The 24,936-nt window shown below is 34.1% G+C and overlaps 4 protein-coding genes across 4 annotated transcripts; 2 read left to right on the plus strand and 2 right to left on the minus strand.

Annotated features, from left to right (window-relative positions):
• Positions 1-2: 2 nt before the first annotated feature.
• Positions 3-2,623, minus strand: LOC142506023 (uncharacterized). Its single transcript, XM_075619159.1, has 6 exons — positions 2,504-2,623; positions 1,125-1,556; positions 763-828; positions 512-678; positions 282-411; positions 3-98 (listed from the first exon to the last, which is right to left on the minus strand). The coding sequence occupies exons 1-6, from the start codon at positions 2,621-2,623 to the stop codon at positions 3-5; spliced, it is 1,011 nt and encodes a 336-aa protein (XP_075475274.1).
• An 8,325-nt stretch (positions 2,624-10,948) lies between these two features.
• On the plus strand, positions 10,949-12,064 carry LOC142505275 (transcription factor bHLH149-like). Its single transcript, XM_075618188.1, has 2 exons — positions 10,949-11,189; positions 11,330-12,064. The coding sequence occupies exon 2, from the start codon at positions 11,383-11,385 to the stop codon at positions 11,905-11,907; it is 525 nt and encodes a 174-aa protein (XP_075474303.1). The 5' UTR covers positions 10,949-11,189; positions 11,330-11,382; the 3' UTR covers positions 11,908-12,064.
• Positions 12,065-17,406: 5,342 nt separating this feature from the next.
• On the plus strand, positions 17,407-18,051 carry LOC142506025 (3'-5' exonuclease-like). Its single transcript, XM_075619161.1, has one exon. It carries the CDS (start codon positions 17,407-17,409, stop codon positions 18,049-18,051), a length of 645 nt encoding a protein of 214 aa, XP_075475276.1.
• A 1,471-nt stretch (positions 18,052-19,522) lies between these two features.
• LOC142504756 (alkaline/neutral invertase A, mitochondrial-like) lies at positions 19,523-24,123 on the minus strand. The gene is made up of 6 exons (XM_075617550.1): positions 23,025-24,123; positions 22,052-22,211; positions 21,601-21,812; positions 20,705-21,198; positions 20,496-20,544; positions 19,523-20,108 (listed from the first exon to the last, which is right to left on the minus strand). The coding sequence occupies exons 1-6, from the start codon at positions 23,805-23,807 to the stop codon at positions 19,782-19,784; spliced, it is 2,025 nt and encodes a 674-aa protein (XP_075473665.1). The 5' UTR covers positions 23,808-24,123; the 3' UTR covers positions 19,523-19,781.
• Positions 24,124-24,936: the final 813 nt, after the last annotated feature.

Raw genomic sequence — 24,936 nt, forward strand, 5'->3', positions numbered from 1 at the left:
CATTATTTTAAGTGGGTGGAATCGATGAGGGATCGTGGTTGCAAACGGACATCCTTCTTTTCTAAATCTTCACTGTCGCCCACAAATGTTGTTTTCTGCTGCAAATGATGCTATGAATCAATGTCAGCCTTTCGGAAAAGCAATTCTGCATTAGACTAGCTCAGGTGCATACCGTGTATCGGCTTAGTACAACATAGGTACAAAAAATAATCACTTCAGGGATCTACCATAACATAGATCTAAAAAAAAAGCTTAATTGTTCAATTCAGTACATGATTTACCAGATCATGTGGAGCTTGTCTTAAAAATATTTTCGTTTCTTTGTTGTCCATGTTTCCAAAAGTATCACACGAGAGGGAATCGATCTGCAAGATGAGTAGCTCGCTAAGAGGCCGTTCATCCTCTCCACACCTAGAAAGTCGAAGAAGCGAGTAAAATTGTGTCAATGAAACTCATTGACAAAAACAAAGAGAACAAAGTTTTCACGCATGTTAACTTAGAAAAGTCTAACCCTCCAAAGAGGGCTATGCCGAGGTTTGTGACCGTCGCTGTGTGAGAAAATCGTCCTTGAGACTTTTGAAAGCTTGTGTCAAGCTGATGCCATGAAGATGTGATCACATCTAGAACCCATATATCACTGCAGTAATGTTTGTCCCCAACTCCACCTAGTACATACATCTGCAAAGGGCACTTGCATTGTCGTTCGACAAACTAACAGAACTTGGAAAACCGAAGTCTTGGTTTTGAGACAAAAAGACTTGCCTTGGTACCTATACTGACGAAAGCATGGCCAGCACGAGCACTAGGCAAAGGTCCCCTACCCTGCATCTGACAAGAAAATTAATAGAACTTCTGATCATGCAAGACAAAAAAAATTTAATTGTGTGCTCATCAATTGAGCTTAACAGATATATCAAGTTGGTCGTCACAATTATTCTGTACTGATGGGATGTTTGCCACAAGCCTAATGCTAACTACTAATTTCCAACAGGCCGTTTTATGTTATCAGACACGTTACAAACAACAAATCAGTTTCTCAAAAAACTGTGATACTTAGTATGACGAAGAAGATTTCGAATGCAAATAATGTATGCCACGAAGCAAAAGAGACTCAAATTTCTTACCGTGGACCAAATACTTCTATTCAAGTCTAAAACACAAACATCACATTGGTATCGATCACCAGAGTCTCCACCACACACAAATAACCTGTCACCCACAACTACAAAGCTATGGCTATCCCGAGGAGCAGGGACGTGCCCTCTTACTTCAGGTGAAGTCCATGCCATATTCTTCAAGTCCAAAATATGCAAGTCACTTAAGTAGTTTGCTTCACCTTCCCCACTACCCCCAAAAACGATCATTTTCTCATCACCAACAACATTAGCAGTGTGGCTTTCTCGAGCACATGGAGGATTTCCTCGGCATTCGGGATGAGTCCACACCCTGGACAAGAGATCCAATATGTGGAGATCATTTACTTTCTTAGAACCGTTAGTACCTCCGAATACTATCATTTTTCTCCCAACAAGGACAGCACTATGACTGTCTCTATTCTAAAATAATTAACACAGTTATGAATGAAACTGGCAGCAGATAGAGCATCGGTTCTTCATGTCATAAAGTTCAAATTTTGTCTCTGAATGGTTGGTTTGTAAAAGTTGACACAAGCACACAAGACATAGCCAGGATAAACTCCCACAAATCATCATTTTTCATAGGCCAACACTTTCTTGACAATAAAATCCAATTATTCAAAGATTAATTTGAATGCCTTCATAATATATTTACCTTCGTTGGCTTCTCATTACTCTCGGAGATAAATGGTAAATATTTATCGAAACCTTTTGGGAATAAGACTTGATCCAAGAAGTGAAAAAATATTTTATTACTCAAAGTAAAATTAAATTCTATGTGAAAGATTATTGTTTTAGATTAGATACGGCAACTAAAACTTCCAGTGACAGCTTGCTTCTTTCTTCATTTACTTGGCTTTTCCTTTTTGTTCAATTTAAATTCCAGTCGTACCAGTGCTAAGCATGTTCATTAACTTTAGATGAGAAAACAAGAGAACCAAAAATAATTCGAAATCTCATTAAAGAAAAAGAACAAATATTTTAGAAGATTCCCAATGTAAATAAATGAGAAAATCCAAGACTTGGGGACAAAATGCCAGCAAGAGGCAAAAGGGCAGGAAAAAAATATCAGAATAAATAAATTCTTTCAAGAAAGTGAAGTTGTCATCTTGCCATAATCAACCATACAAGAAACTTGAGAAGGAAAAAAAAATACCATAAAAAATAAAATAAAAAATTCAAAGCATAAACTTTGAACAAATGTAATCCCAGACCATGTTGATTACACAACAGAGCTAAATTTTGAGTGTATATAAATATATATCATCATGCAAAATATTAATTTGACAATTAATTAAATTTTTATATAAAAAAAACAAACACACACACACACACACACAAACTTACTCCAAAAACGTAGAGTAAACCATTGAAGTAGCACTGTAGCAGGCAGAATGTCCCCATCTCTCAGAAGGGTGAGCTTCCATAACCTTTGGATACACCACCATTGCCTTCTTTCTTCCAACTTCACCTCCCAAAGACCCCATTTTTTTGCTTCTGTTTCAGTGTTTCATGTATTATTAATATAATATATATGTTTAAACTATAGATACAAATATAATATATATGTTTGATTTGAATATTATTTGAGTGGGAGAGAGATTGGGGAAAGAAGTGGAGGCTCAAAATAAACAAGGTGACATATCAACTATCAGTGTCAATGGACATGAAAAGATGGGAGTTTTCAAGTCTACATCACTGTTGTATCAACATACAACTCCATCTCAGTCCTGCTTAAAAGCACACATTTTATAAGTTTATAAATATTAACAGTATTTCTTTTTTATTTTATAAATTTATATCACAAGTCATTTTTTAGAATTAATGTTGTTTTTTTATTTGTTTGTACAGTTTGCCCAAGTTGTTTATTATATTTGAGTCTATAATCTAAAATTTGTTCTGAATCTAGGTATAGGCTTATACCAATGCTAATTTTTTTTACTTTTCCTCTAGATTAAATGTCCTTAACCATGGATTTTTATCTGACAAAACACTTGTAACATCACAAGAAAAGGTTAAAATATAATCATAAACATAACTACTTATTTCGTTTAACTGTGCAAAATCAATCAAAAATTTCAATACAATCTGAAACCCGTGAGTAATCCGTTGTACTTGGGAGATCCCCGTATGTGGGAACCGAACTGCTTTCTCAAAATTCTTCGAGAGTTTCCAGTTACTTAGTTTTTGGGGTGGCTTTCGGTTTCGGAATCGATGGAGTCTTGCAGGGAGGACAGAAGAACTCTTGTTTCATCGGATACTTTGAGTGGCAGTAGTAATAGATAACGGAAGTTGGTTGGTGTTTTGGACAAGAAAATAGAAAGATTTTCATTGCTTTTGTTTATCTTAGAGCTAAAGCGTAGTTCCATTGCAGGTATTGAGCTTGGATACGTGTTTTGAATTATATATTTGATTTTGCGTATATTTGTTCATTCATGAATCCGAATAGTAAGTACATAGGTTGAATTCAATGAAATTCTCGTGTGTTTTTTTATGAGTAGATATCTTGTGAGACGGTCTTACGAATCTTTATCTTTGAGACAAGTATTCACAATAAAAAGTAATATTCTTAGTATAAAAATTAATACTTTTTTCATGGATGACCACAATAAGAGATATGTGTCACATAATACGATCCGTAAGACCGTCTCACATAAATTTTTGGCTTTTTTTATTACTGAATATGTTTTCTACATTTATTTGTGATATTTGTTAATGCATTGCAATGCCAAATTCTTTATTTAACATCACCAACATGCAAAAATTTACTTCATGTGTTATCAATGGTAAATGATTGTAATTAGATAAAACAATTTTGAAAAATTATTAGGCATTTAGTTTTTTTTTTTAAATATTCATAAACTGCATTTACAAATTAATAAAACTTGGAACAAGAATTTCAAAATATATATAGTTGTGCCAAATAAATGTTCCCAATAAAAAATTTTTAGGGTAAAAAATTAAAATTGATTTTACTAATCGATGATTCTTGCTCAATGAGTTTTTCAATTGCAAGTTATTATTGTTCAAGATGTTTAATTTATATATATAAAAATAACATTTTTGGAATATTTTATACATTATGTCTTTGATCAAACATATTAACATAAATTTAACATTGTGATACACGTTTTGTGAGACGTATCTCTTATTTGAGTCATCCATGAAAAAATATTACTTTTTATGCTAAGAGTATTACTTTTTATTGTGAATATCGGTAGGGTTGACCCGTCTCACAGAAATTCGTGAGACCGTCTCACAAGAGACCTACACTAACTATTGGATGTAATAAAACATACTAAAATTATACATTCAATACATGATTGACACATCATCGACACTCACATGTATATATCAAAACTCTATGTTACATAAAGATTTTTAAGCTAACACATGTACAGTACATAAATAAAAACCCCTGCCAACAAAAAAACGAGGGTGCGGATTATTATTATTAAAAAAAAAAAAACTCTTTTCGGTAACAAAAGGAATATAAGATTTTTTTAATGATGTTTAATTTGAAATGCCTATGAAGCTTTTGAAATTAAATTAAAATTATTCAATTATTAAATAAATAAATAATAATGAATTTGGTGGGGGGCATGAAAAGGACGTGGAATTCACGCGACAAACACGGGGTTTTTTCCCCCGCATTTTCACTGGCAGAGACGACGGTAGTTGCTGTCGTCGCCGTCCATCGACGTTAACGTGACTGACTGTGACTTTCCTTTTCCTAACATTATTTTTTATTTTATTCTTAATAAAAAATATATAATTTTTGGAGTTCCAACTGGACGAAATCGAGCCAAATGCTAGGCATTTTTTCAAATTCCAGGTGGAATATCTGTATGCGGCTCAAAGATTGCTCGGAAAAGGAAGAATTTGAACTTACAACTTAATGTTTGAATTTGAGCTGGATTGTTTTGGTACAAATTGGATTATCGGGCTTTGCTAAAATAATGGATTTTGAGCTATTGGGCTCATGGAATATTTAGTGTATTTTGTGAGAAGCACGAAAGTTGTCGAGCAAAATAATTTAGGCTTGGAAGCACCTCAAAAGAATTTATGAACATATTCGAGCTGGATTTTAGTTTGATAATTTTGAGTATAAAAATCGAATGCTATTAGCTAGTTGTCAAGGTGGAAGCTGCACGAGAGTTGTTTGATAAAATGGTGGAGAAGAATGTAGGTTCTTGGAATATAAAGGTTAGTGGATTTGCATAAAATGAGATGATTGATGAAGCTAAGAAGTATTTTGATGAAATGCTGGCCAGGAATGACATTTCTTGGAGTGTTATGATTGATGGTTTTGACAAAGGAGGCGGGAGTCGAGCTTGATAGATTTGTTTAACCGAGTGTGTTGGCTTCTTGTGCTAATGTTGGTGGCCTTGATCGAGGAAAATGAATTCATGCTTACATTAGAAGCAATAGTATTCTGTTGGATGAAGCTTTGGGAACTTCTTTGATAGATATGTACTCAAGAGAGGGGCACATTGACTTGGCGTGGGACGTCTTTGAGAAGATGGAGTGGGAAGAAGTGTTTTGTTGGAATGCAATGATTTGGGGGCTTGCGATGCATGGTCGAGCACAAGAGGCAATTGAGCTATTTTTGGAGATGACAAAACGTGATATTAACGCGAATGATGTTATGTTTGTGGCCTTATTGAATGCTTTCGGGGTTATTTGACTGAGGGCTTAAATTATTTCAAGTCAATAGAACAAATATACGGTGTAGAGCCATTATGGAGCATTATGGTTTGTAGTTAATATTCTAGGAAAAGCAGGATTCTTGATTGAAGCTGAGGATTTCATAAAGACTATGCCTATGAAGACTAGGTGCTTGAAAGGTACACAGAAACGTTGTGTTGGGAGAGGGAGTCGAGAAATCTTACCAGAATTGGAACCAGAGTCCAGTGGTCGTTATACGCGAAGCCTGGGAAATGGGACTTATGAAAGAACGAGGGATTAAAACCGTACCTTTGGGTGAGCATGATTACCGACATAGAGGACAATGTTCACATGTTTAAAGTTTGTGATTCTTCAAACCCTCATATGAAAGATGTCAATTTGACACTCGATAAGATTCAAGGATTAAGTTGCGCGGATATGTGCCTAATACATCCGAGGTATTGCTTGATATTAGTGAAGAAGAGAAGGAAACATCAATTGTTTATCGTCACATTGCTTTTAAGCTCATTTTTCATATTTATGAGAGGGAGATGATCATGCGACATCGAGCTTGATATCACCATTTTAAATGCGACCGATGTTCTTGTCAGGATTTTCCATAGTGAGGTTTATTTGGGCAGGGGAGACGCTGAGGTGCTTGAAAGGGGCGTCATGGATTCTTCTTCTGATTTTGATTTCATCTGCATTCATCTTGATAACTCATTTTATTTTTTCTTGAAAGTTCTTACCATATTTGTTCGTCGATATCAAGAGATTCGTTGTCCTGCATTCTTTTGATAAAAATTATTGTATATTAGGGACGATTGTCTTTAAATCATATGCACTTTGATGCAGGACAATTTCATCTTAAGGAATTTTTGCTTCGACTAATGCTGCTGTTTCAGAATCCATTTTATGGATTGTATTTTTCATAAAAATATATATCTGTAAATGGCGTGAAGTTACGGGGTTGTTTGGCTGTCAAATTCGAGAAAAATCGAAGAAAAGTGTTTGTTAGTCAGGATAAGACAAGATTTTCTGTATTTGAGCAACCACACGAGCATCAAATCAGAATCTAATCTTCCTTAGACTTCTTTAACTACTCAAAATCAATTATTTTGTTTGAAAAATTATAGCTAAACAACGTCGTATGAATAATGCATTAATCTCTAACTAATTTAATCATTAAAAACTACTTCGGCCTTGTTAGAATACAATAAGTAGAGAGGAGAAGGAAAAAATAATAATTTATAAAACAGTAAGCGTTCGTTTCGACATATTCTTGCAATGTATTTTCATTTACGATTAGCTAGCTTATAATACATGCCAAACCTTATATTTCTCTGGGAAAAAAAACTTATTTGGCAAAAATTTGTGTGAGACGGTGTCATAGGCGATATTTTGTGAGACGATTCTCTTATTTGGGTCATGAAAAAACATTACTTTTTATGCTAAGAATATTACTTTTATTGTGAATATCGGTAGGGTTGACCCGTCTCACAGATAAAGATTCGTGAGACCGTCTCACAATAAACATATTCAACTTATTTTATGTTACAATTCTATATATATCCCAACGTATTCTCGAACAACATATTAAATATACACTACAAGAAAAACACCCAACGACAACGCACCTACGACAACGATTTTTTTGAAAAACATTTGTCGTATAGTTTTTAACAACGGTTTCACTGAAACCGTTGTCATAGGTGCGTTTTGACAACGGTTTTGTAAAAACTGTTGTCTTTTAGGGGGTCAAAGAAAACTGTTTTCTAAAAATCGTTGTCTTTTAGGGTGTCAACGGTTCTATGAACTGTTGTCTTTTGGCGTGTTTTTTTGGACAATCGACAACAATTTTTTTAAACCGTTGTCTATTAGCGTATTTTTTTTGGATAATCGACAACGGTTTTTTAAAACCGTTGTCGATTGTCGTGGTTTTTAGACAAACAACAACGGTTTTGAAAAACGTTTTCATATTTAGCTACGGTGTTTATAAAACCGTCGCGAATTTCAAATTAGCGACTTTTTTACAAACCCCGTCGTTAAACTTAGCGACAATGTGGTATTAACCTTGAGCGACGGTTTCTATCCAAACCGTCGCATAATCAAAACATGCGACGGTTTTTTAAAACCGCCGCTACATTTGGCGACGGTGTCATGAAAACTGTCGCTAATTTGAAATTAGCGACGGTTTAACCAAATACCGCGCAAACTCTCTATAAATATCTCCATTTTCGGTCCATTTTTCTCCATAACACTTAAAATTTTTTTTCTCTTACACAATTTTATTACTTCACACAACACTTAAAATTTTTCTCACTACTTCATAACACTTAAAATTTTTCTTTCTTACACAATTTTATCACTTCACACAACACATAAAATTTTTCTCACTACTTCACAACACATAAAATTTTTCTCACTACTTGATAACACATAAAATTTTTCTCACTACTTCATAACACTTAAAATTTATCTCTCTTACACGATTTTACTACTTCACAACACTTAAAATTTTCTCTCTTACACGATTTTAGTTTCGATTGTTTGTTTCTTTTAGATTTATTAAATTATTAAAAGAATTTTTTTTATTTTTCGAAACAACTTAGCGACGGAAATTATGATTAAAGACCGTCGCAAATTCTACCTACCACAACGGGTAAAAACCGTTGTCGTTGAACTGGTTTTTCAACAACACCCTCAGTTACAACAGTTTTAAAAAGGCTACGTCGTATGCCATTTTTGTTACTAGTGATAGTTTATAGTTTATAATATCGATAAATTGTAATATTTAATTATCGTGAAGATCATGTTATGCATATGCATATGGGACGTGCCCACAGCTAGGTGCACTTTATCCACTCGGTAGATTTAAATATGAGAGTTCAAGTTAAGTATGGATATCGTAATTAAACAAATCAACAATAATTGGACGATTTTATAAATTAATCACACATGATGAGGGAGCATGTTCTTGCTAGCTGTATATTGCAATTTTTTTAAGGAAAAAAAAAATTAATGTTATTGTCTATAAATGGTTAAATCATATATAATAAAGTTGAATTTTTTAAAATGACATTGGAGCATGTCTCACTCAAGGGGGCAAAGCCACTCTGGCATTTCAATTGCCTCCATATGTTCATTCCTTTATATATCCATCTTAATGTTAAAAACATAAACATTTTTTCGGTAAACTTATAATATAAAGTTTGTCTAGTACGATTTATTTAACTAACGTGATTTGTAGACTAACGCGTTAATTGGATTTATCTATCACGGAAAGACAATGACTGTGAGTAATAATAATGACGGTTTAAGTGAACTTTTTTTTGCATGTTGTTTAATTGAAGCAACTATACAATATCTTTAAATTTATTATGATATCGCGTTAGATAATCTCAATATCCAATAGGTCAATGTCATCTCAGCAGTAGACAACATATATGCCCATCATTAAGGTGTGACACTCACATATTGGACGTATAATTTTGATATGTTTCATCACATCTAATAGTAATCTATATGTTTTCATAATTAAATAATTAAAAGCCAATAATGTAAATTGTTCCACACTTTTTTATTTTTTTATTTTTTATTTTTGGGTCAAAGAATGATATGATCAATGTTGAAAATAATAATTGTGTTAATATGTTATTTGACAAGGATTTTTATACAATAAAGTTTTAAAATCTTATCATTTGTATGGTTGGTTGAGAAACGTCAAACCTTCTCGGTTCCAACTTTGTGCAACAATAAAATATCTTTCACCACTAATAATTAATAAATATTTAAAGTTATTTTGGTGAAACAAAATTAGACTTCCGAGATATGATAAGGAGACAATATGTCACTGCCATGTTTATTATTTATATTATATATTATTTTTCCGTCGGCATATTCTATATAATTCTATATAAAAAAAGAGGTGGTCTATAATTTAGGTTGGTTGTTTTGCAAATTCAAGGTGGAACTAATTTCGAATTGATTGAAATTTGACCTTATATTATTTTAATTAAATATTAAAAGATATATGTAGATGGTAAAATTCCTGTCACGCACTTATTTTTAGGCATTTCATGTAGGCCTGAGATTTTATTTTATTTTATTTAAAAAATTAGAAGTAGACATAACTAATTTGGAGTGTCAAAATCAGACACGACTCACCAACCCGACACGATTCAATCAGAAAAAAATCAGATTTGGGTTTGAGGATTTCAAGTTCGGGTCAGCTATCGGGTCGGAAAAAAAAAAAGATCGCTTGAGTTAGGTTCGTTGACCCGAAAATTTTAAATTTTGTTTAAAAATATATAATTAATTAATATTGCTTACGGTTTTATTTATTATATGTTGAAAAAATATTTATTTATATTTATATCATAAATTTTCATAATTTAATATTTATTTTGAACATTTTTTTTATTTTTTAAACAATTTTTTATTTGATTTAATAAATTTATTTTATATTTCTACAATTAGACTTTCAAATTTAAATAATATATATGATGTATATTTTTTTATTATATGTTTTAAATTAAAATAGTAATAAATTTTTTTGAATTTTATTTAATTTTCTTTTAAAAAAATTCGAAATCAGGTTGATTCGGATTGAGAATTTTCGGATTGGCTCGGGTTCGGGTTGAACAATTTTTGAATAGTTTTATAAGTATTTATTCAAACAAAACCCTAAATTAATAAAAAAAAAAAAGCAAAAGAAAAAAAGTGTGATGGAATAAAACCACAAACTTAGATGAGCTTGGTCGTAATTTACCTCACACATATATACAAAAAAACAAGTAAAATGATGTTCATCACAAGATATCAAACGTCGTGTTCAATCGCTTCGCCAGTAACGACTAGCAATAAGTGAGAATATACATCAAACCACATGGCCTTGAAAAATGTTACCTTCTTTTAATTTAAGAATTTAAATTTTGTATTTGTAATAATAAAAAATAATCATAGAATATATAGAAAATTAATATATATATAGGTACTCGAAAAATAGTTCGTATAAAAACAATTAAAACTTGAACTCGACTCTTCGATGAAACGAAAGAAACGTTGCCATCACAAACTTTCTTTAATTTAGGGTAATAATTTATTTAATGAAGCGCAAATACCATGAGAAGCAACGGGTAAAAAGGCAAAAAAGAAAAATGGTTACCTCGGCAAACGAATACGAGAGGGGGGGAAGGGCATGTGTGCAGTGCAATAAATAGATGAATGAATGAATGAGGAGCGAGCAGAGATGGCCTCCCTCCACTATTTCTCCATTCTCTGCCTTCTGCACCATTATACATATATATCAAACCTCTCTCTTCCTCCATACTAGAACCCTCCCACCTCTCTTAGCGGGGTGTCGATTCTGTAGATACACGTAAGGTACTGTACATCTTTTTTATGTTCAATTGCATGTTCTTGACGTTGAGTTTTGTTTATTCGTGATATTCGATATGTGAATTCTCTCCGTTTCGACCATAAAATAATGGGTTTGTGTTGTGTTGTTTTGTTTTGTCTTGCAGTTCATTTGTTTTGTGGCATCGAATATCGTGAAAAGGAGGAGTCTGAATCTGTGATGGCAGATACTTCGAATCCCGATACAAACTCCGACCTCTCTCGTAAGAAGCGAAATAAAGCTGGGTCCGGCGGAATTTCCAGGGAATCGTCTCGGGCCAGGTGGAGAACCGAAACCGAGCAGCGTATATACTCCTCCAACCTCATCGATGCCCTCCGCAGTCTACGCCATCCCGATTCCTCCTCCGTACGCGACGCCGCCGATAAGGTGCTCGCCGTCTCCGCCAAGGGAAGGACCCGATGGAGCCGTGCCATCCTCGCCGGCCGCCTCAGCTTCAGGCTCTCTCAAATCAACCGAAGACACAAGAAGGCGGCTAAACCAGTTGCGGCATCGAAGAAACCGGCGGCGCGGAATAATCTCCCGCCGCTGCAGAGGAAGGTGAAGGCTTTGAGCCGCTTGGTTCCCGGCTGCCGGAAGCTGTCGCTTCCGAACCTTCTAGAAGAGACGACGGACTATATCGCTGCTTTGGAAATGCAAGTCAAAGCTATGGCTCTCATCACCGGTCTACTAAACGCGACGTCGTAGGGGATTCCACTTGGCTTGGTCCACACTTAGTATTTTGCTAAGCTTGCCTTTTATTTTCTACAATATAAATTATAATGTTCTTTTTAAATTTTTTTTTCTTGTAATCTATCTTGTTAATAATTGAGAAAAATTAATATATTTTGTATTATATTGTGTAGATTTAATTCATTCCAAATTTTACTTACCACAAAAAAAAATTATGTGAGGTCCGGGCCCGAAGAGGGCGGGGTGATCGCCGGTGCCATGAGGTTCCACAGACAATAAGCGGCTCCTGATAGGCTTCTAGACGAAGGGAATATGAATGAACCGATCTTACACTGGAAGGAGAGAAATTCCGAAACTGTTCAGGTATGAGACTGTGCATTTGAGAAGGGTTTAAAAGATTTGATTGGTACTATTCATATCAAGAAGGTGCATCTTCTTTTCGATAGCTCATCACATAAGAACTCCAAAGTTAAGCGTGTTTGACTTGGGGAAATTGTGAGATGGATGACCCCCTGAGAAGTTTCATAGGGTGTGTGTGAGTGAGGGCATAAGCACGTCAGAAAAAAACTCGTCTTAATACAGTGAAGACAGTCGTCGAATCTCGGGCATTACAATTTAGCTGATATTTCTTTTTTCACGTCACTTTATACATTCCAATACATGAAACATGATTTATTTTTTTAGTTATTTGATAAACGAATCGATATAAATCATGGTCACACCCAAAGTTATCGATTAATTTTGGAATAATGAGACTTGTGCCTCGATTTGTGTTATATATATATATATATATATATATATATATATAAAGTAATCATATACTATTTCATGTTGTAAAATCATCAAATAACTTTTTGAATGATGTTCAATTTCATTTAAGTAATAGGATTAGTATAAGATTTTACCAAAAGTTATAGCTGATAATAATGATTTAACTCAAATCTTTTAAACTGCACTACAGCTCAAACATCACGGTTCGAAACGCTTTTCCAACAAAGACAATTTTTGCACTCAACGGTTGGATGACTCTCCCTTCAAATTTAAGATTTTTTTGAAATTTATCGGGAAGGCCAAATATGTTGCAGTAGATCTATAGTAAAATGAATAAAGTAAAACGACATATGATTTTGCTATTTCCGTTTTGGTTGGGAGATGTATAATTTTACGTATGAGTGGGAACAATCGCATTTGATGGAGTGGGGGCAGGCTTTAACATCACTCGTGTACTCGATCCATGTGTAGTGGCCGGAGACTAAGGTGCATGATGGGGATCGTATTTTGTCTTTGTTTCTATTTATTTATTATGGTCTATTTTTTTATTTTTTATTTTTTGTCTTTATAATCACTTTTAAATCATCCATCAGTGTCATTCTTATAATGTGCCTACAAATTTTGGTTTCCTAAGTTTAAAACTCTAACAAAACCATGCTGGATTTTGGCACATACCAAGCCATTTGTACACTTAATCAGTACACATTTTCGTTCGCATCAACCATTAGATCGACGGGTTTTCGACACTTTCCGAGATGGTCCAAGGCTTTGAGTTTATATCTCACGTATTAACCGAGTCGTCTCACTCGACCTCCTATCCCTTCGAGTTTGTTCTTGAATACGCATGATTGCCAATATGGAGGTGAATATTGCCAAAGCCTTCAACTTTGAAAGTAAGCAAAATCCGCCAAAAGAACAGACAAATGGATAGCAACCGCTGGTCATGTGCTACATATCCAGGGCTACCCCATGCACTAAGGGAGCACATGTGGTATGGTATGGTGCCAAAAGATTCAAACATTTTGCTTTAATTTCTCTATATACATTATATATTATATAAGATAAGGTAGTCGATTCAATACTCAAACTAATCCTCCAACTCCACTGAGTCTTTGATACTTTTCTAAACAAAATTAGGCAAAAACTTGTGTGAGACGGTCTCACGGATCGTATTTTGTGAGACGGATATCTTATTTGAGTCATCCATGAAAAAATATTACTTTTTATGCTAAAATTATTACTTTTTATTGTGAATATCAGTAGGGTTGACCCGTCTGACAGATAAAAATTCGTGAGACCGTCTCACAAGATACCTATTCAGAAAATTAAGTAACTCGATAGTTAAATTTGGGATCCTTTCAAATTCGTATCTTGTTCGAAACCTCTATGGAATACAAAGACTTTAAATTTTGAAAAGATCCCACATGGTTTGTGTGTAGGGCGATGAGGCCACATTCTATATTTTCAGCTCACTCTCAAACCCGAATTTTTCGGGAAAGGGTAAAAAAGAAACACACAAAATCATAGAAACACCCAAAAGCAAATTTCACTTCACTCACTGTCTTTTCATCTTTTGCCAATTATTGCAGTTCTTAGACCATATCGGGGGCCATCATAATTAACGGATACAACTAACGACAAAATTTATGGATTCCTAAATTTACCATCTTGCATTATTTTATATATTTGGATTATTAAAATAATTCGATTTTTTTATTAGGTGTACTGGTTGAAACAATTTGAATCGGATTTTATGACTTGATATGAAGTGGATTTGTTTTAAATGACACGGGTATTGAGTAAATTTGAAAAAAAAAGTTCATATGACCTGAGGTAAAACTTTGTGTGAGACGGTCTTACGGGTCGTATTTTGTGAGACATATATCTTATTTGGGTCATCCTTGAAAATTTATTAATTTTTATGCTAAGAGTATTAGTTTTTAACGTGAATATCGATAAGGTTGACCCGTCTCACAGATAAAGATTCGTGAAACCGTCTCACAAAAAACCTACTCATAGATGTGACCCAATTATGCAGTTTGAAATTTTTCAAAAAAAAAACAAAAACAAAAACAAAAAAACCCCCCTTTATTGTTCTTTATATGTTTATTTAACAAAAATATTTAGTAGATTATTTTCTAAAACGTATTTTTTTACATTTTGTTTTAATTATGATACACAAATCAGAATTGAAATTTGGGCTAAACTTACCCCATCCGTACAAGGATTTTTTTGTGCTAATTGGACCGGGCTAGAATCGAATATAAAGTCTAGTGTGCCGATGGAATGCAATCTTTGTTGAAAGGATAAATCAATTAGTACTAGGGGAGAAGGGGATAACATGTAATTTTTTTTGTATAATTGGTATTTTAAATGACTTTCTTATTTTACGTGGAAACAAAATATGTATATATAATTGCGACGGATGAAGTGCCATATATATACATAATATATCATCTTTCTACCGACACTTTCTCGGATGACTTACAAAGTTAACTGTCTAACGTGATTTGCATGTTATTATATTAGTTTAAGGGTTTATTTAATTGTCATCAAATATTAGTAATTGTGAGTTCTATTCTCATTAAATAAAAACACACACACACGAGAAAATCATTTGTGAAAATTATTGGAGTGGCAACGTAACTAGCCAGCCCTGGCAGCCCCACTCTCCAATCCCAACGCGAAGTGTTTGCTGTTTTGACAAAGAGAGATGCATTCACAATTCCGATCGCATTGAATTGGAAAATGAACAATAAAAAGATGTGCCTACACACATGAAAGGGGCCCGAGCACACGACAAATCTCGAGCGTAGCCCACGAGATAACACGTGCGTTTCCTTAATAGTTTTCGAACCTATCTTTTACCACCTTTGCCTATATTGTCTGGATTTGAAATCTATCCTGCAATTCAATGTCCTAATGGTGTTCAATCGAGGACCACTCCCTAGTATATTGTCGGTAGGATTACTTCACCAATATATAATACACCATGTATCTTCTATACACGTATAACATTGGATATCAACCACGGTTTAGAAACGGGATTTTGGCACTAAAGACCCTTAAATTTAATATATATCAGTAAGAGATGTACACACGATGCATGTGATATTATTATTTTTAATTTGTTCAAATAATATCAAACAGTTAACACAAAATTATTTTCAATTTAAAAGAGTTGTTCGATTTAAAAGGGAAGTTTTGTTTAAATTTTTTTCTTTGTAAAATATGAAGTAACTTGACGAGGTTTTTAGTGGGACAAGAAGGATAAATATGAAATTAAATATTTTGGTGTCCTCTAAGTTAATTACTCTAAAAGTCTCACACTTAGTAATATAACTAGTAAATTTGCACACGCGATGCGTGTGTGTACAATCTTTTTTATCATTATCGATTGATTAAAATGAAATTTGACAAATTATGGAGGGATTAAATTGATATTTGAATTGTTGAAAATAAAAAAATAAAAGTGTGTGTTGAGATTAAAACAAAAAACAAAAGTGTAAATGTGTAATATTAGTATCATATAAGGGTAAAATTGGAAGAAAAATTTGGTGTCCATCATATCCTAGAATAGATAGATAGATAGATAGATATAAAATTATAGATAAATGTACAGTCCACTGGGAAGTAAACTATAGAATGAACCACATCAAGTATGATTACTAAAATGAAAACAATCTTTTAAACTTTTACACTTTGTCACCATTTTTAGCCCGAACTTCAATTATGATAATGTACAAATGAAACAATCTTTTAAGCTTTTACACTTTGTCACCGTTTGGTGTAAATGAAGACTCATTACTTGATTACATATCTTTATTTCGTTCAACATTCGACTCGATTTCTATAAAACATCAAAGTTAAATATATTCTTTTATCATTTTCATATCATACATCATTTACCTTCTTATCAGATGAGCCAAACGGTGTCTTCAGGTTTCACAAAGCACGTGTAGTGTTGAATCTTGTTAATGGTAATAAGATATTCAGTTGGCCCATTTGTCCTCGAGGCCCAGAACAAAGTTCGAAGCATGGCCAGCCCAGTCTTGAGGCCAAGTTGGGTCAGGTTCCTAATCGAGATAACTTTTTAATTTATTTTTATTGTAAATATGAATCGACGTAATAACCCAATAAATATGATAAAATAGACATGGAAAGAGTTGATTTTCACACACACTTTATTTTCATATCTATTATTAATCTTACTATATATTAAACTTGAACACTTTAGGATAACTTCAAAATCCAAAAATATCTTTTAATTTCCTTACAATTTCTCTACCAATTATTAGAATCTTATAAATGACTTTTTTTTTTTGGGAGCAAAGTAGATGACTTGTACCCATCATCGAAAAAACAATTGTGAGTGGAAGTTTGTGCAAAGCATGGAAAATGGACTCAATAATTGTCATCTTAATGGACAAGTGATTAGTTATTATCTAAAGACTTGAAAAGTCTTCTTTGCTTTAATATCTCTCTTTCCAACCAAAAGTTAGGTTCATTGGATTGGATAAAAATAAAGCAAAATCAAGTTTAAAAAAAGTTAAAAATTTGTGTGAGAGTATTATTTTTTATTGTGAAATATCGGTAGGATTGACACGTCTCACATATAAAAATTCGTGAGACTGTTTCACAAGATATTTAATAAAAAAAAAAAGGAGGAAATATTATATATATATATATATTATATATCTTCAGTGCGTCTAAAGAAGCAAATAGCCTTTGATATACGCAAACATGTATCGATTTCAAAGCACAAATCCTTCTACCATAACATTCAACTCCACAGTCTCCAAGTACTACATAACATTCGGCGGAGCCACCATCGAAACAACCGTCACCGCCACAGCAGCAACCGCTGCCGAATGGGTGGGTGAGATCACAGCCCTTTACGCTGGAATCCCCATGGTGGTCGGTCTGGACGTCGAATGGCGGCCACATCCAGTCCGATCGATGAGCAACAAATCAGCCACCCTCCAACTCTGCATCGGTGGAAAATGCTTGATCCTCCAGCTCTTCTACATGGATAAAATCCCAGAATCGCTCAAGAATTTTCTTCTGGACCCCAACTTCACCTTCGTGGGGGTCGAAGTGGGTGATGATATCTTGAAGTTGAAGGATGAATATGGGCTGGATTGCAGCAGCAGCAGGGATGTCAGGGAGGCGGCGAAAGAGCGATGGCCGGGGAGGTTTCGACGGCCAGGATTGAAGGATCTTGCTTTCGAAGTGTGTGGGATGAACATGAGGAAACCCATTCATGTGTGCAAGAGTAACTGGGAAGCAAGAGAGCTTAGTAAATATCAGATTGAGTATGCATGCCTTGATGCTTATGCTTCTTACAAGATTGGTCACAAGCTCCTTATAGAGGCTTGGGTTTGCTAAAATTAATGGATTTTAAATAAAAACTATATTATTTGCTAAATATCTCAAATTACGTATGAGAATGGAGATCAGGATTAAGTTTAAAACGAGGACTAAAGAGGACTAGATATGCATATTGCTCGAAGGAGAGTACTGCCCGTATACCCATCCAATATCTTAAATCAAGTTCGTATTTTTCCTTGATATCTACTGTCCTTTCTCTTTTTTATGTTTAAACTCGTTTCCATGTTCTAAGTTGATTCCTTTTTTAGAAAAGGAATTACATTTCCGGTTCTTGTTTCGAAGGCTGTAGTTCATATGTTTGCTAGCCTTTGATTAAAACGTAGTCAAGGCCAGTGCATATTCTAGTCGGGCAGTACTTAGCGATATGGGACAGCCATCGGCTGCTGTGCAATCTGCTACACGTTCTTTCGTTAGTTACGATGCTGATGTATGTCATCATAGCAATTCAGCATTGACTATGGACAGGGAAAGTTAAGCTTTTGGAATCAATTTTGTCGTAGATAATGAAGGAAGGTGAGATTGTTGGAACTTCTTCCAGTTAAGATGATGAATGATGTTGTGCAATACACGTTTCGACATGTAGATTACAATTCATCAGTACCTCTGAAGCTCTGCCCGTAAAACAAAGAAGCCATAATATATTATTCCCAGCGTAAAGAATTGAAGATAGTTTATTCCAATGGAATTTATCTTCTTATCTGGATTTAAACTTGGTTGAATTATTATTTTGAAATTCTAATGGAATTTATCTGACTTTGGGGCTCGTAAAACATAATATAAGGCGATCGATGATGCAGATTTGTAATTCAATCGGTGAACATTTTTCCAAATATTTTGTCAATATTTAATTAGGTAAATTTTTTTTTAAAAAAATTAAATACTTAAAAATGTTTACGTTATATTATAGATTTTATAAAAGGCAAAACATCATGTTTGTACTCTTAATTCAATCTCTTTTTCTAAACATATAAAATGTATTTTTAGTGCCAAATTCAATAAATATTGTTTTAACTTCTATTCTTAAACTAATTTTGAAAATTCAGCTTACCAGATTAAAATATGAGTATGTCTTTTGTGAGATGGTCTCACAAATCTTTATCTCTAAGACACGTCAACCCTTCCGATATTCACAATAAAAAGTAATAATCTTAGCATGAAAAAGTAATATTTTTTCATGGATGACCCAAATAAGAGATCCGTTTCATAAAATACGACCCGTGAGACCGTCTCACACAAATTTTTGCCATAAGTGATTTTGTTAGCAATCGAACGCTCAATTAATGCCTCGTACTGAATTTTGTATGCAATGTAAGTGTGGCTAGAAGTTATCAGATTCTATTTAAGATGAAGACCAACAATTCTCTTCCTATATATAATATTTCTGTTTAATTAATAATGGGTTTAACTGAGTTCTTTTTTCTGTTCTTTCTACTATATTAAATAGATGCACTTTATTGGAAGAATGAACACAAACGATACAAGATTAATACTTCTCTTTTGGCTATAATTAACATAAACTACGAGGCCGCTCTTACAAATTTGAGGGCACCTCCACCTAATAGCACAAGCTTTTTAACCAAGTCGAGTTACTCGAAGCAGCTATATGTGTGAAACAAACTCGTGTCAGTTGTTTCCTATAAATATCGCATCCTGAACTACTCGTAAAGTTACCGCTACTGTATGTACAGCAGAAACCAGATCTTCTCTGTTTGAGAATCTGGTTTTCATCAGACTAGAATCTGTGACTTGGCAAGCCTGCGGGAGCACTTCTTACGGCTAGAGTTGCTCAAAGCACAGACGCAGGATTCAAGAAGATCGTAGTCTTCTTCCCAAAACAAAAGGGATGCCATTTCGGGATTATCCAGCAGCATTTTAGATGTCAGATATCCAGCGATAGACCATGTTTGGTATAGTCTAGCTTGCTTTCCGATGAACTTTCCATTCCTTGTGTCGTAATACTCAGGCCATTGATCTGTTTGAAGTCTTTTTTCGGCTAAAGTTATTGCTTCCTTAGCCAGTTCTGTCCTACCCATCTTCATGCATGCCAATGTGAACTGAGAGAACATATGTAAGAATTCAAGAAAGGTTCTTATCGATTAACTTCAATGACAGTATGATACTCCCTCAGGAACTATTAGGAGAAATACGGGCACAAATTAACATGAATCTGGTGTCATTAACATAACATACTCACAATATACGTTTTTTGAGTTACACGGACCAAATATACAAGAAATCACCCTCTGAAGTTTATACCAATATTAACCTAATGCTTATGGGTTCTTTTCCTTCATTTTAGTAAAAAATCTGTTAATGTTATTTAATACCATCTGTTCATCAACTAAAACAAAATGAAGATTTGATAACTTTAGCTACAGGATAGTTTCCATTCGATCTAATATCTTGCATGAGAAAAAAGTTAATTTCCATGCTATTCTTACCTGCCATAGTAGTGTTGGCCAAGATCCACCATTATGGTACGACCAAGGTCTGCAAAATTCCAATAAATGACATTCAGGACATTATATTTTAGCCATTAAAATTTTCAAGCCCACTTCATGATACACATATGGACTGAGGTATACATGTTTGTAATATATAAACCTTTGGAAGTTGAAAACAACACATTACACAAGAAGTGGGAACTTACGTATTCTTTGGATCACTGCCAGTGATTACTCGCCATTCTTCTGACTCCAGAGCAGGGTAACATATCTTCAAAGGCATTTGACCAATAAGATCAACCCATTTAGCTTCTATAAGATTGAGTATAGCCTCATTTTGTTTTGGAGTACCCAAGGACGACACTATGGACCAGAGATTTCCGAGTGTGAAGAACCTGAAGTCCATGTGGGCTGGCTGCAGATTGCCAATAAGATAACCACCCGTCTCAGGAATCCAATGCATCAACCAATGAGGAATTTGTTCAGGGTATATATTAAACTTGTTAGTGGCTTCCATGGAATACTCCTCAGTCTTATATCGGTATATTTCATTAATTTTCTTCAGATCAACCCAGTAATATTCACGAATATGAAATGACAGCGCACTGAGCCTATTGCTGACAGCCCTGACCAAATTTTTGGATCCATCATCTAATGTAAGCATCTCACGCGAACACCGAAGGGCTGAGTAAAACAAAGCCTGCAGTTTGAAACATGTTAAGAGCAAACCTTTGAATAGTTGTTCCAAGGTTTCTACCTCTAAATTGTAGCGTGTAAGCATTTGCTTGGAATTTTTTATAGCTTAATCATACACACTCTTCTATTCATATTGAAAGTAAATCACATGTATATGACAGTGAACCAAATATGCAATTTTTAGTTGATATCCAAAGATGAATTGAGCTTTCCTTCACCAACTTTAACAGCTAATGATAATTGCTATCAATTTCTCAAAATTCAAATAGCTAGTGACAGAAAAGGAAGCCCACAAAGACTTTCGAGTGATCAACAAAGTAAGAAAAACAGCCTGGAAGAAAGGCCCAAAATAAAAGTGGTTAAAATATTTATACGTAAATATTCAAGGACTGATGGAAGAACTTACTTGAATCTCTAAGGGATGACCATGAATACCCATTCGCCGATCTATCATACAAGAGCCGTCCGTGACAAGCAATGAAGGGAACATATCGAAACCATCAGACAAGCAAAGGTTTAGAATAAGTTTTATCCCTGTCTGAACATCCACCCTTTCCTGTAATGCATAGTCACCAGTAAGCTTCCCATAAGCTCTCAACAAGATGATCCACCACAGTCCTACACAAAACTTAAAATATTAATTTTTAAGAACTAGCAGGTCGATTGACACAATTTACTATTCTAATTCATATGCAGTTGAATTGAATTAAACAAAGCTCATTTTCATTAAAAAAAAGGGAATATTAAAATGAAACTACTAAGGGGCAGAAATAAGAAAAGAGATCAAATAATGCCACATATTTACTCGAACTCAAATATGCAACTACTAATCACTAGCATTATGTAGAAACAGGTACCAGAGTCCACAGGTGCTACACGGCCAATAGCTGACTCTCCAAAATCGGGATCTAAAACTTCTTCAAACTTGTTATCATCTAAAGCTACAGATCTAACTTTAAAACTTGCTGGCATCAATCCCTGTCCAGGGCTGTAACAGTCCACTGTTTTCTCCCAACTCTAGTAACAAATAGGAGAACATTAGGAACAAGAAATATAAATGAAAAGAATTAAGTAACCAACTCACACCCCAAGTGACCTCCACAAAGAACAGTAAGATAAATATTTGAGTAAACCAAGAACTGAGCCTGAGCAACATATCATTTTCGTATATACCTCATTGGTTTCACGTTATCATCTGTTCACCCTATAGTTGCTCTAATAAAATGAATAGCACATTGTAGACTGAAACTTAAATTGAAATTGCAAAAAAGAGAGACTAGTATTGCATTTCTAAGCCAACATACGTTTTTGTAAAGTTTAAAATGCACTTTAGTTCTTATCAATTGAAAATCTGCTGCACACACCAATATGTCAAGAGTAAAAAATAGAGTAAAAGGTCTTCTCTGTTGCAATAAATAAGAAAAAGCAACTAAAATTGTAAATCTTCTCATGATTAGATTCATTCAATCTCCCAATCACCGAATTGGAATTCCAGAAAACTGATTGAGCCTCATCCCTTTAAAAATGGATAAGTAAATAAATTTCTTAACAATGTCCACAAACAACTTCACTAGAGGTTTCATAATTATATTCCTATGTAATGCCATCAGACACCAGGATTCAACTCCTCTGCCCTATTTGCTAGAACCCAATACCCCCTTATTTCTTCTACTCTTCGCTAACTTTCTATTGTTTGCATTTTGCAATCATTTGATACCTCCAAAACATGCAAAATTATCCACTCAAACAATTTACTTTCCATAACCTCAATCCATCGAAAATGGAGTCTTACTATCATGACCAATTTAGGAGAAAAAACAGTATGAAGACCTGTAGCTGCAGGGTGTGAAGCAGAAAATTCCTCACGATCTCCCCTTCCCCCTTCAGCAAAAATGCAAAGGCTGACGGTACAAAATCTCTTATAAACACCTGATCATAGTTCAGAGGCAACTTGTCATTAGGATCATTGGCAGCCAGAGTCCCCACAGGACTCCCACAATACGACACAATGGCGTTCCTCAGCAGCCTCCACGCCTCCTTTTCCACCTCAGACTCTTCTTTACCTGCTCTCACACTCTTAGTTTCATCTGATCTCTCACTCTTAGTTTCATCTGATCTTTCACTTTTTAAATCATTTTCAAGATTTTCAGATTTTATCTCATCTTCATTTATCGTTGCATTTGAATCCAAATCAATCTTCTCCACCGCCAACGGCTTGGCATTAAGCCCACCATGCACATAAATTCTCTCGAAATTCTTATCATTCACGTGTGTTTTAACAGAAGTTGACAAATCCCTGATATTTGATGCAGCACACGCAATCACAAAATGGCTTCTTGGGCAAGAATCACGGCAGTGGGTGTTTGACAAAATACCCGACTGACCCCAATTCCTATTTTGGGAAGAACATGATCTCTGAGCATTGTTGAATATGGTCTTAAACCCGGAAAACCGAGAGGAACATGTGTGAAACTTGTGGGTTCTAAATTGAAAATTAGAATAAACCGAAAACTTGGAGGCTTGGGGAAAAGGAACAACCAAGAAAGGCGCGCTCTTACAAGGTAAAAAGATTCTACAACCGGGCTTCATGTTACAAAATCTGACCGATTTCATTCCAAAACTGGTACTATCAAGAACCAGAGACGAAACCAATAAAAAATCCGTAACAGATCGTACAATATGTACAAGAATCAAATACTACGCAACTAAAATCTAATTCTTGGTCACCAATATATTATACACACATATGCAAAACAAACGGATATAGGAAATGTGACGAGGGCAAAAATTCGAGGAAACAATATCGGATTTCGTGGGAAAGAAATGACAGGAATTCTTGAAAGATGGGAAACGGTCGATTGTGGTGGCGCGAGCAATCCCTGTTATTAGACGGGTAATGGCGGCTTCCTCTTCTTGCACGTGATATTTTCCTAAATTAGAATTTGGACGCCTATTTTGAATGTGTGGATTTTTTTTATTTGGGAATACCATTTCATTGGACATTTTTTTTTAATTTTATAAAGTTGGGATTGAAATAAAAAACAAAGAATATGGTGCATGTGACATAAATGTGGGCTCACATTTGTTAGAAGGTCTCTCACGAATTTTTATATGTGCGACGAATCAACCCTACCGATATTACAATAAAAAATAATACTCTTAGCATAAAAAGTAATATTTTTTCATGGATGACCCAAATAAGAGATCCGTCTCACAAAATACGATCCGTGAAACAGTCTCACACAAGTTTTTATCCATATTCTTACTCAAAACTAGTGCAAAATTTTTTCTAATTAATTTGATTTATATTAAAATAAAATTCGTATCATAATTATAGAAACTAGTAAAGATCATAGTGTAAATTTGATAGGCATAATATTGAAAATATTTTGTAATGAGAATTTTTTTTGGTGCAAAAATATAATATATTTTTTCGCTAAAAAAAATTTCTATAGTTTTTCTAAGTTTTGAGAAACATCTTATCTCTTAAAATGTTATTTAGTATATTGCTAATGTAATAACTTATTTTAGTATGTTGACATGATCACTTTTTTATCATAAAAATAATTTTTATTTTAATTAATTTACAATATGTTTTTGTGTTTTAACTAATTAAAAGAAAAATATATATCTAATCTGAATAAGAAAATCATCAATCCAATTTTAAATTGATGAACAAAATTTTTTTATTAATCAATTTATTATTTTTTTCACATAATTATATATAACATTTATCAAGAAT

The sequence above is a fragment of the Primulina tabacum genome, chromosome 10 (genome assembly GCF_025594145.1).
Source record: "Primulina tabacum isolate GXHZ01 chromosome 10, ASM2559414v2, whole genome shotgun sequence".
Classification (NCBI taxonomy): domain Eukaryota; kingdom Viridiplantae; phylum Streptophyta; class Magnoliopsida; order Lamiales; family Gesneriaceae; genus Primulina; species Primulina tabacum.

Coding starts and splice junctions, on each gene's coding strand:
- LOC142506023 (XM_075619159.1), bottom strand. CDS start 2,623: ATGGGGTCTTTGGGAGGTGAAGTTGGAAGAAAGAAGGCAATGGTGGTG. Junction 829..1,124: donor ATAGAAGTATTTGGTCCACG/GTAAGAAATTTG, acceptor TTTTCTTGTCAG/ATGCAGGGTAGGGGACCTTT. Junction 99..281: donor GACAAGCTCCACATGATCTG/GTAAATCATGTA, acceptor CATCATTTGCAG/CAGAAAACAACATTTGTGGG.
- LOC142504756 (XM_075617550.1), bottom strand. CDS start 23,807: ATGAAATCGGTCAGATTTTGTAACATGAAGCCCGGTTGTAGAATCTTT. Junction 21,813..22,051: donor TGTAGCACCTGTGGACTCTG/GTACCTGTTTCT, acceptor AGTTTTGTGTAG/GACTGTGGTGGATCATCTTG. Junction 20,545..20,704: donor GGCAGTGATCCAAAGAATAC/GTAAGTTCCCAC, acceptor GGAATTTTGCAG/ACCTTGGTCGTACCATAATG.
- LOC142505275 (XM_075618188.1), top strand. CDS start 11,383: ATGGCAGATACTTCGAATCCCGATACAAACTCCGACCTCTCTCGTAAG.
- LOC142506025 (XM_075619161.1), top strand. CDS start 17,407: ATGTATCGATTTCAAAGCACAAATCCTTCTACCATAACATTCAACTCC.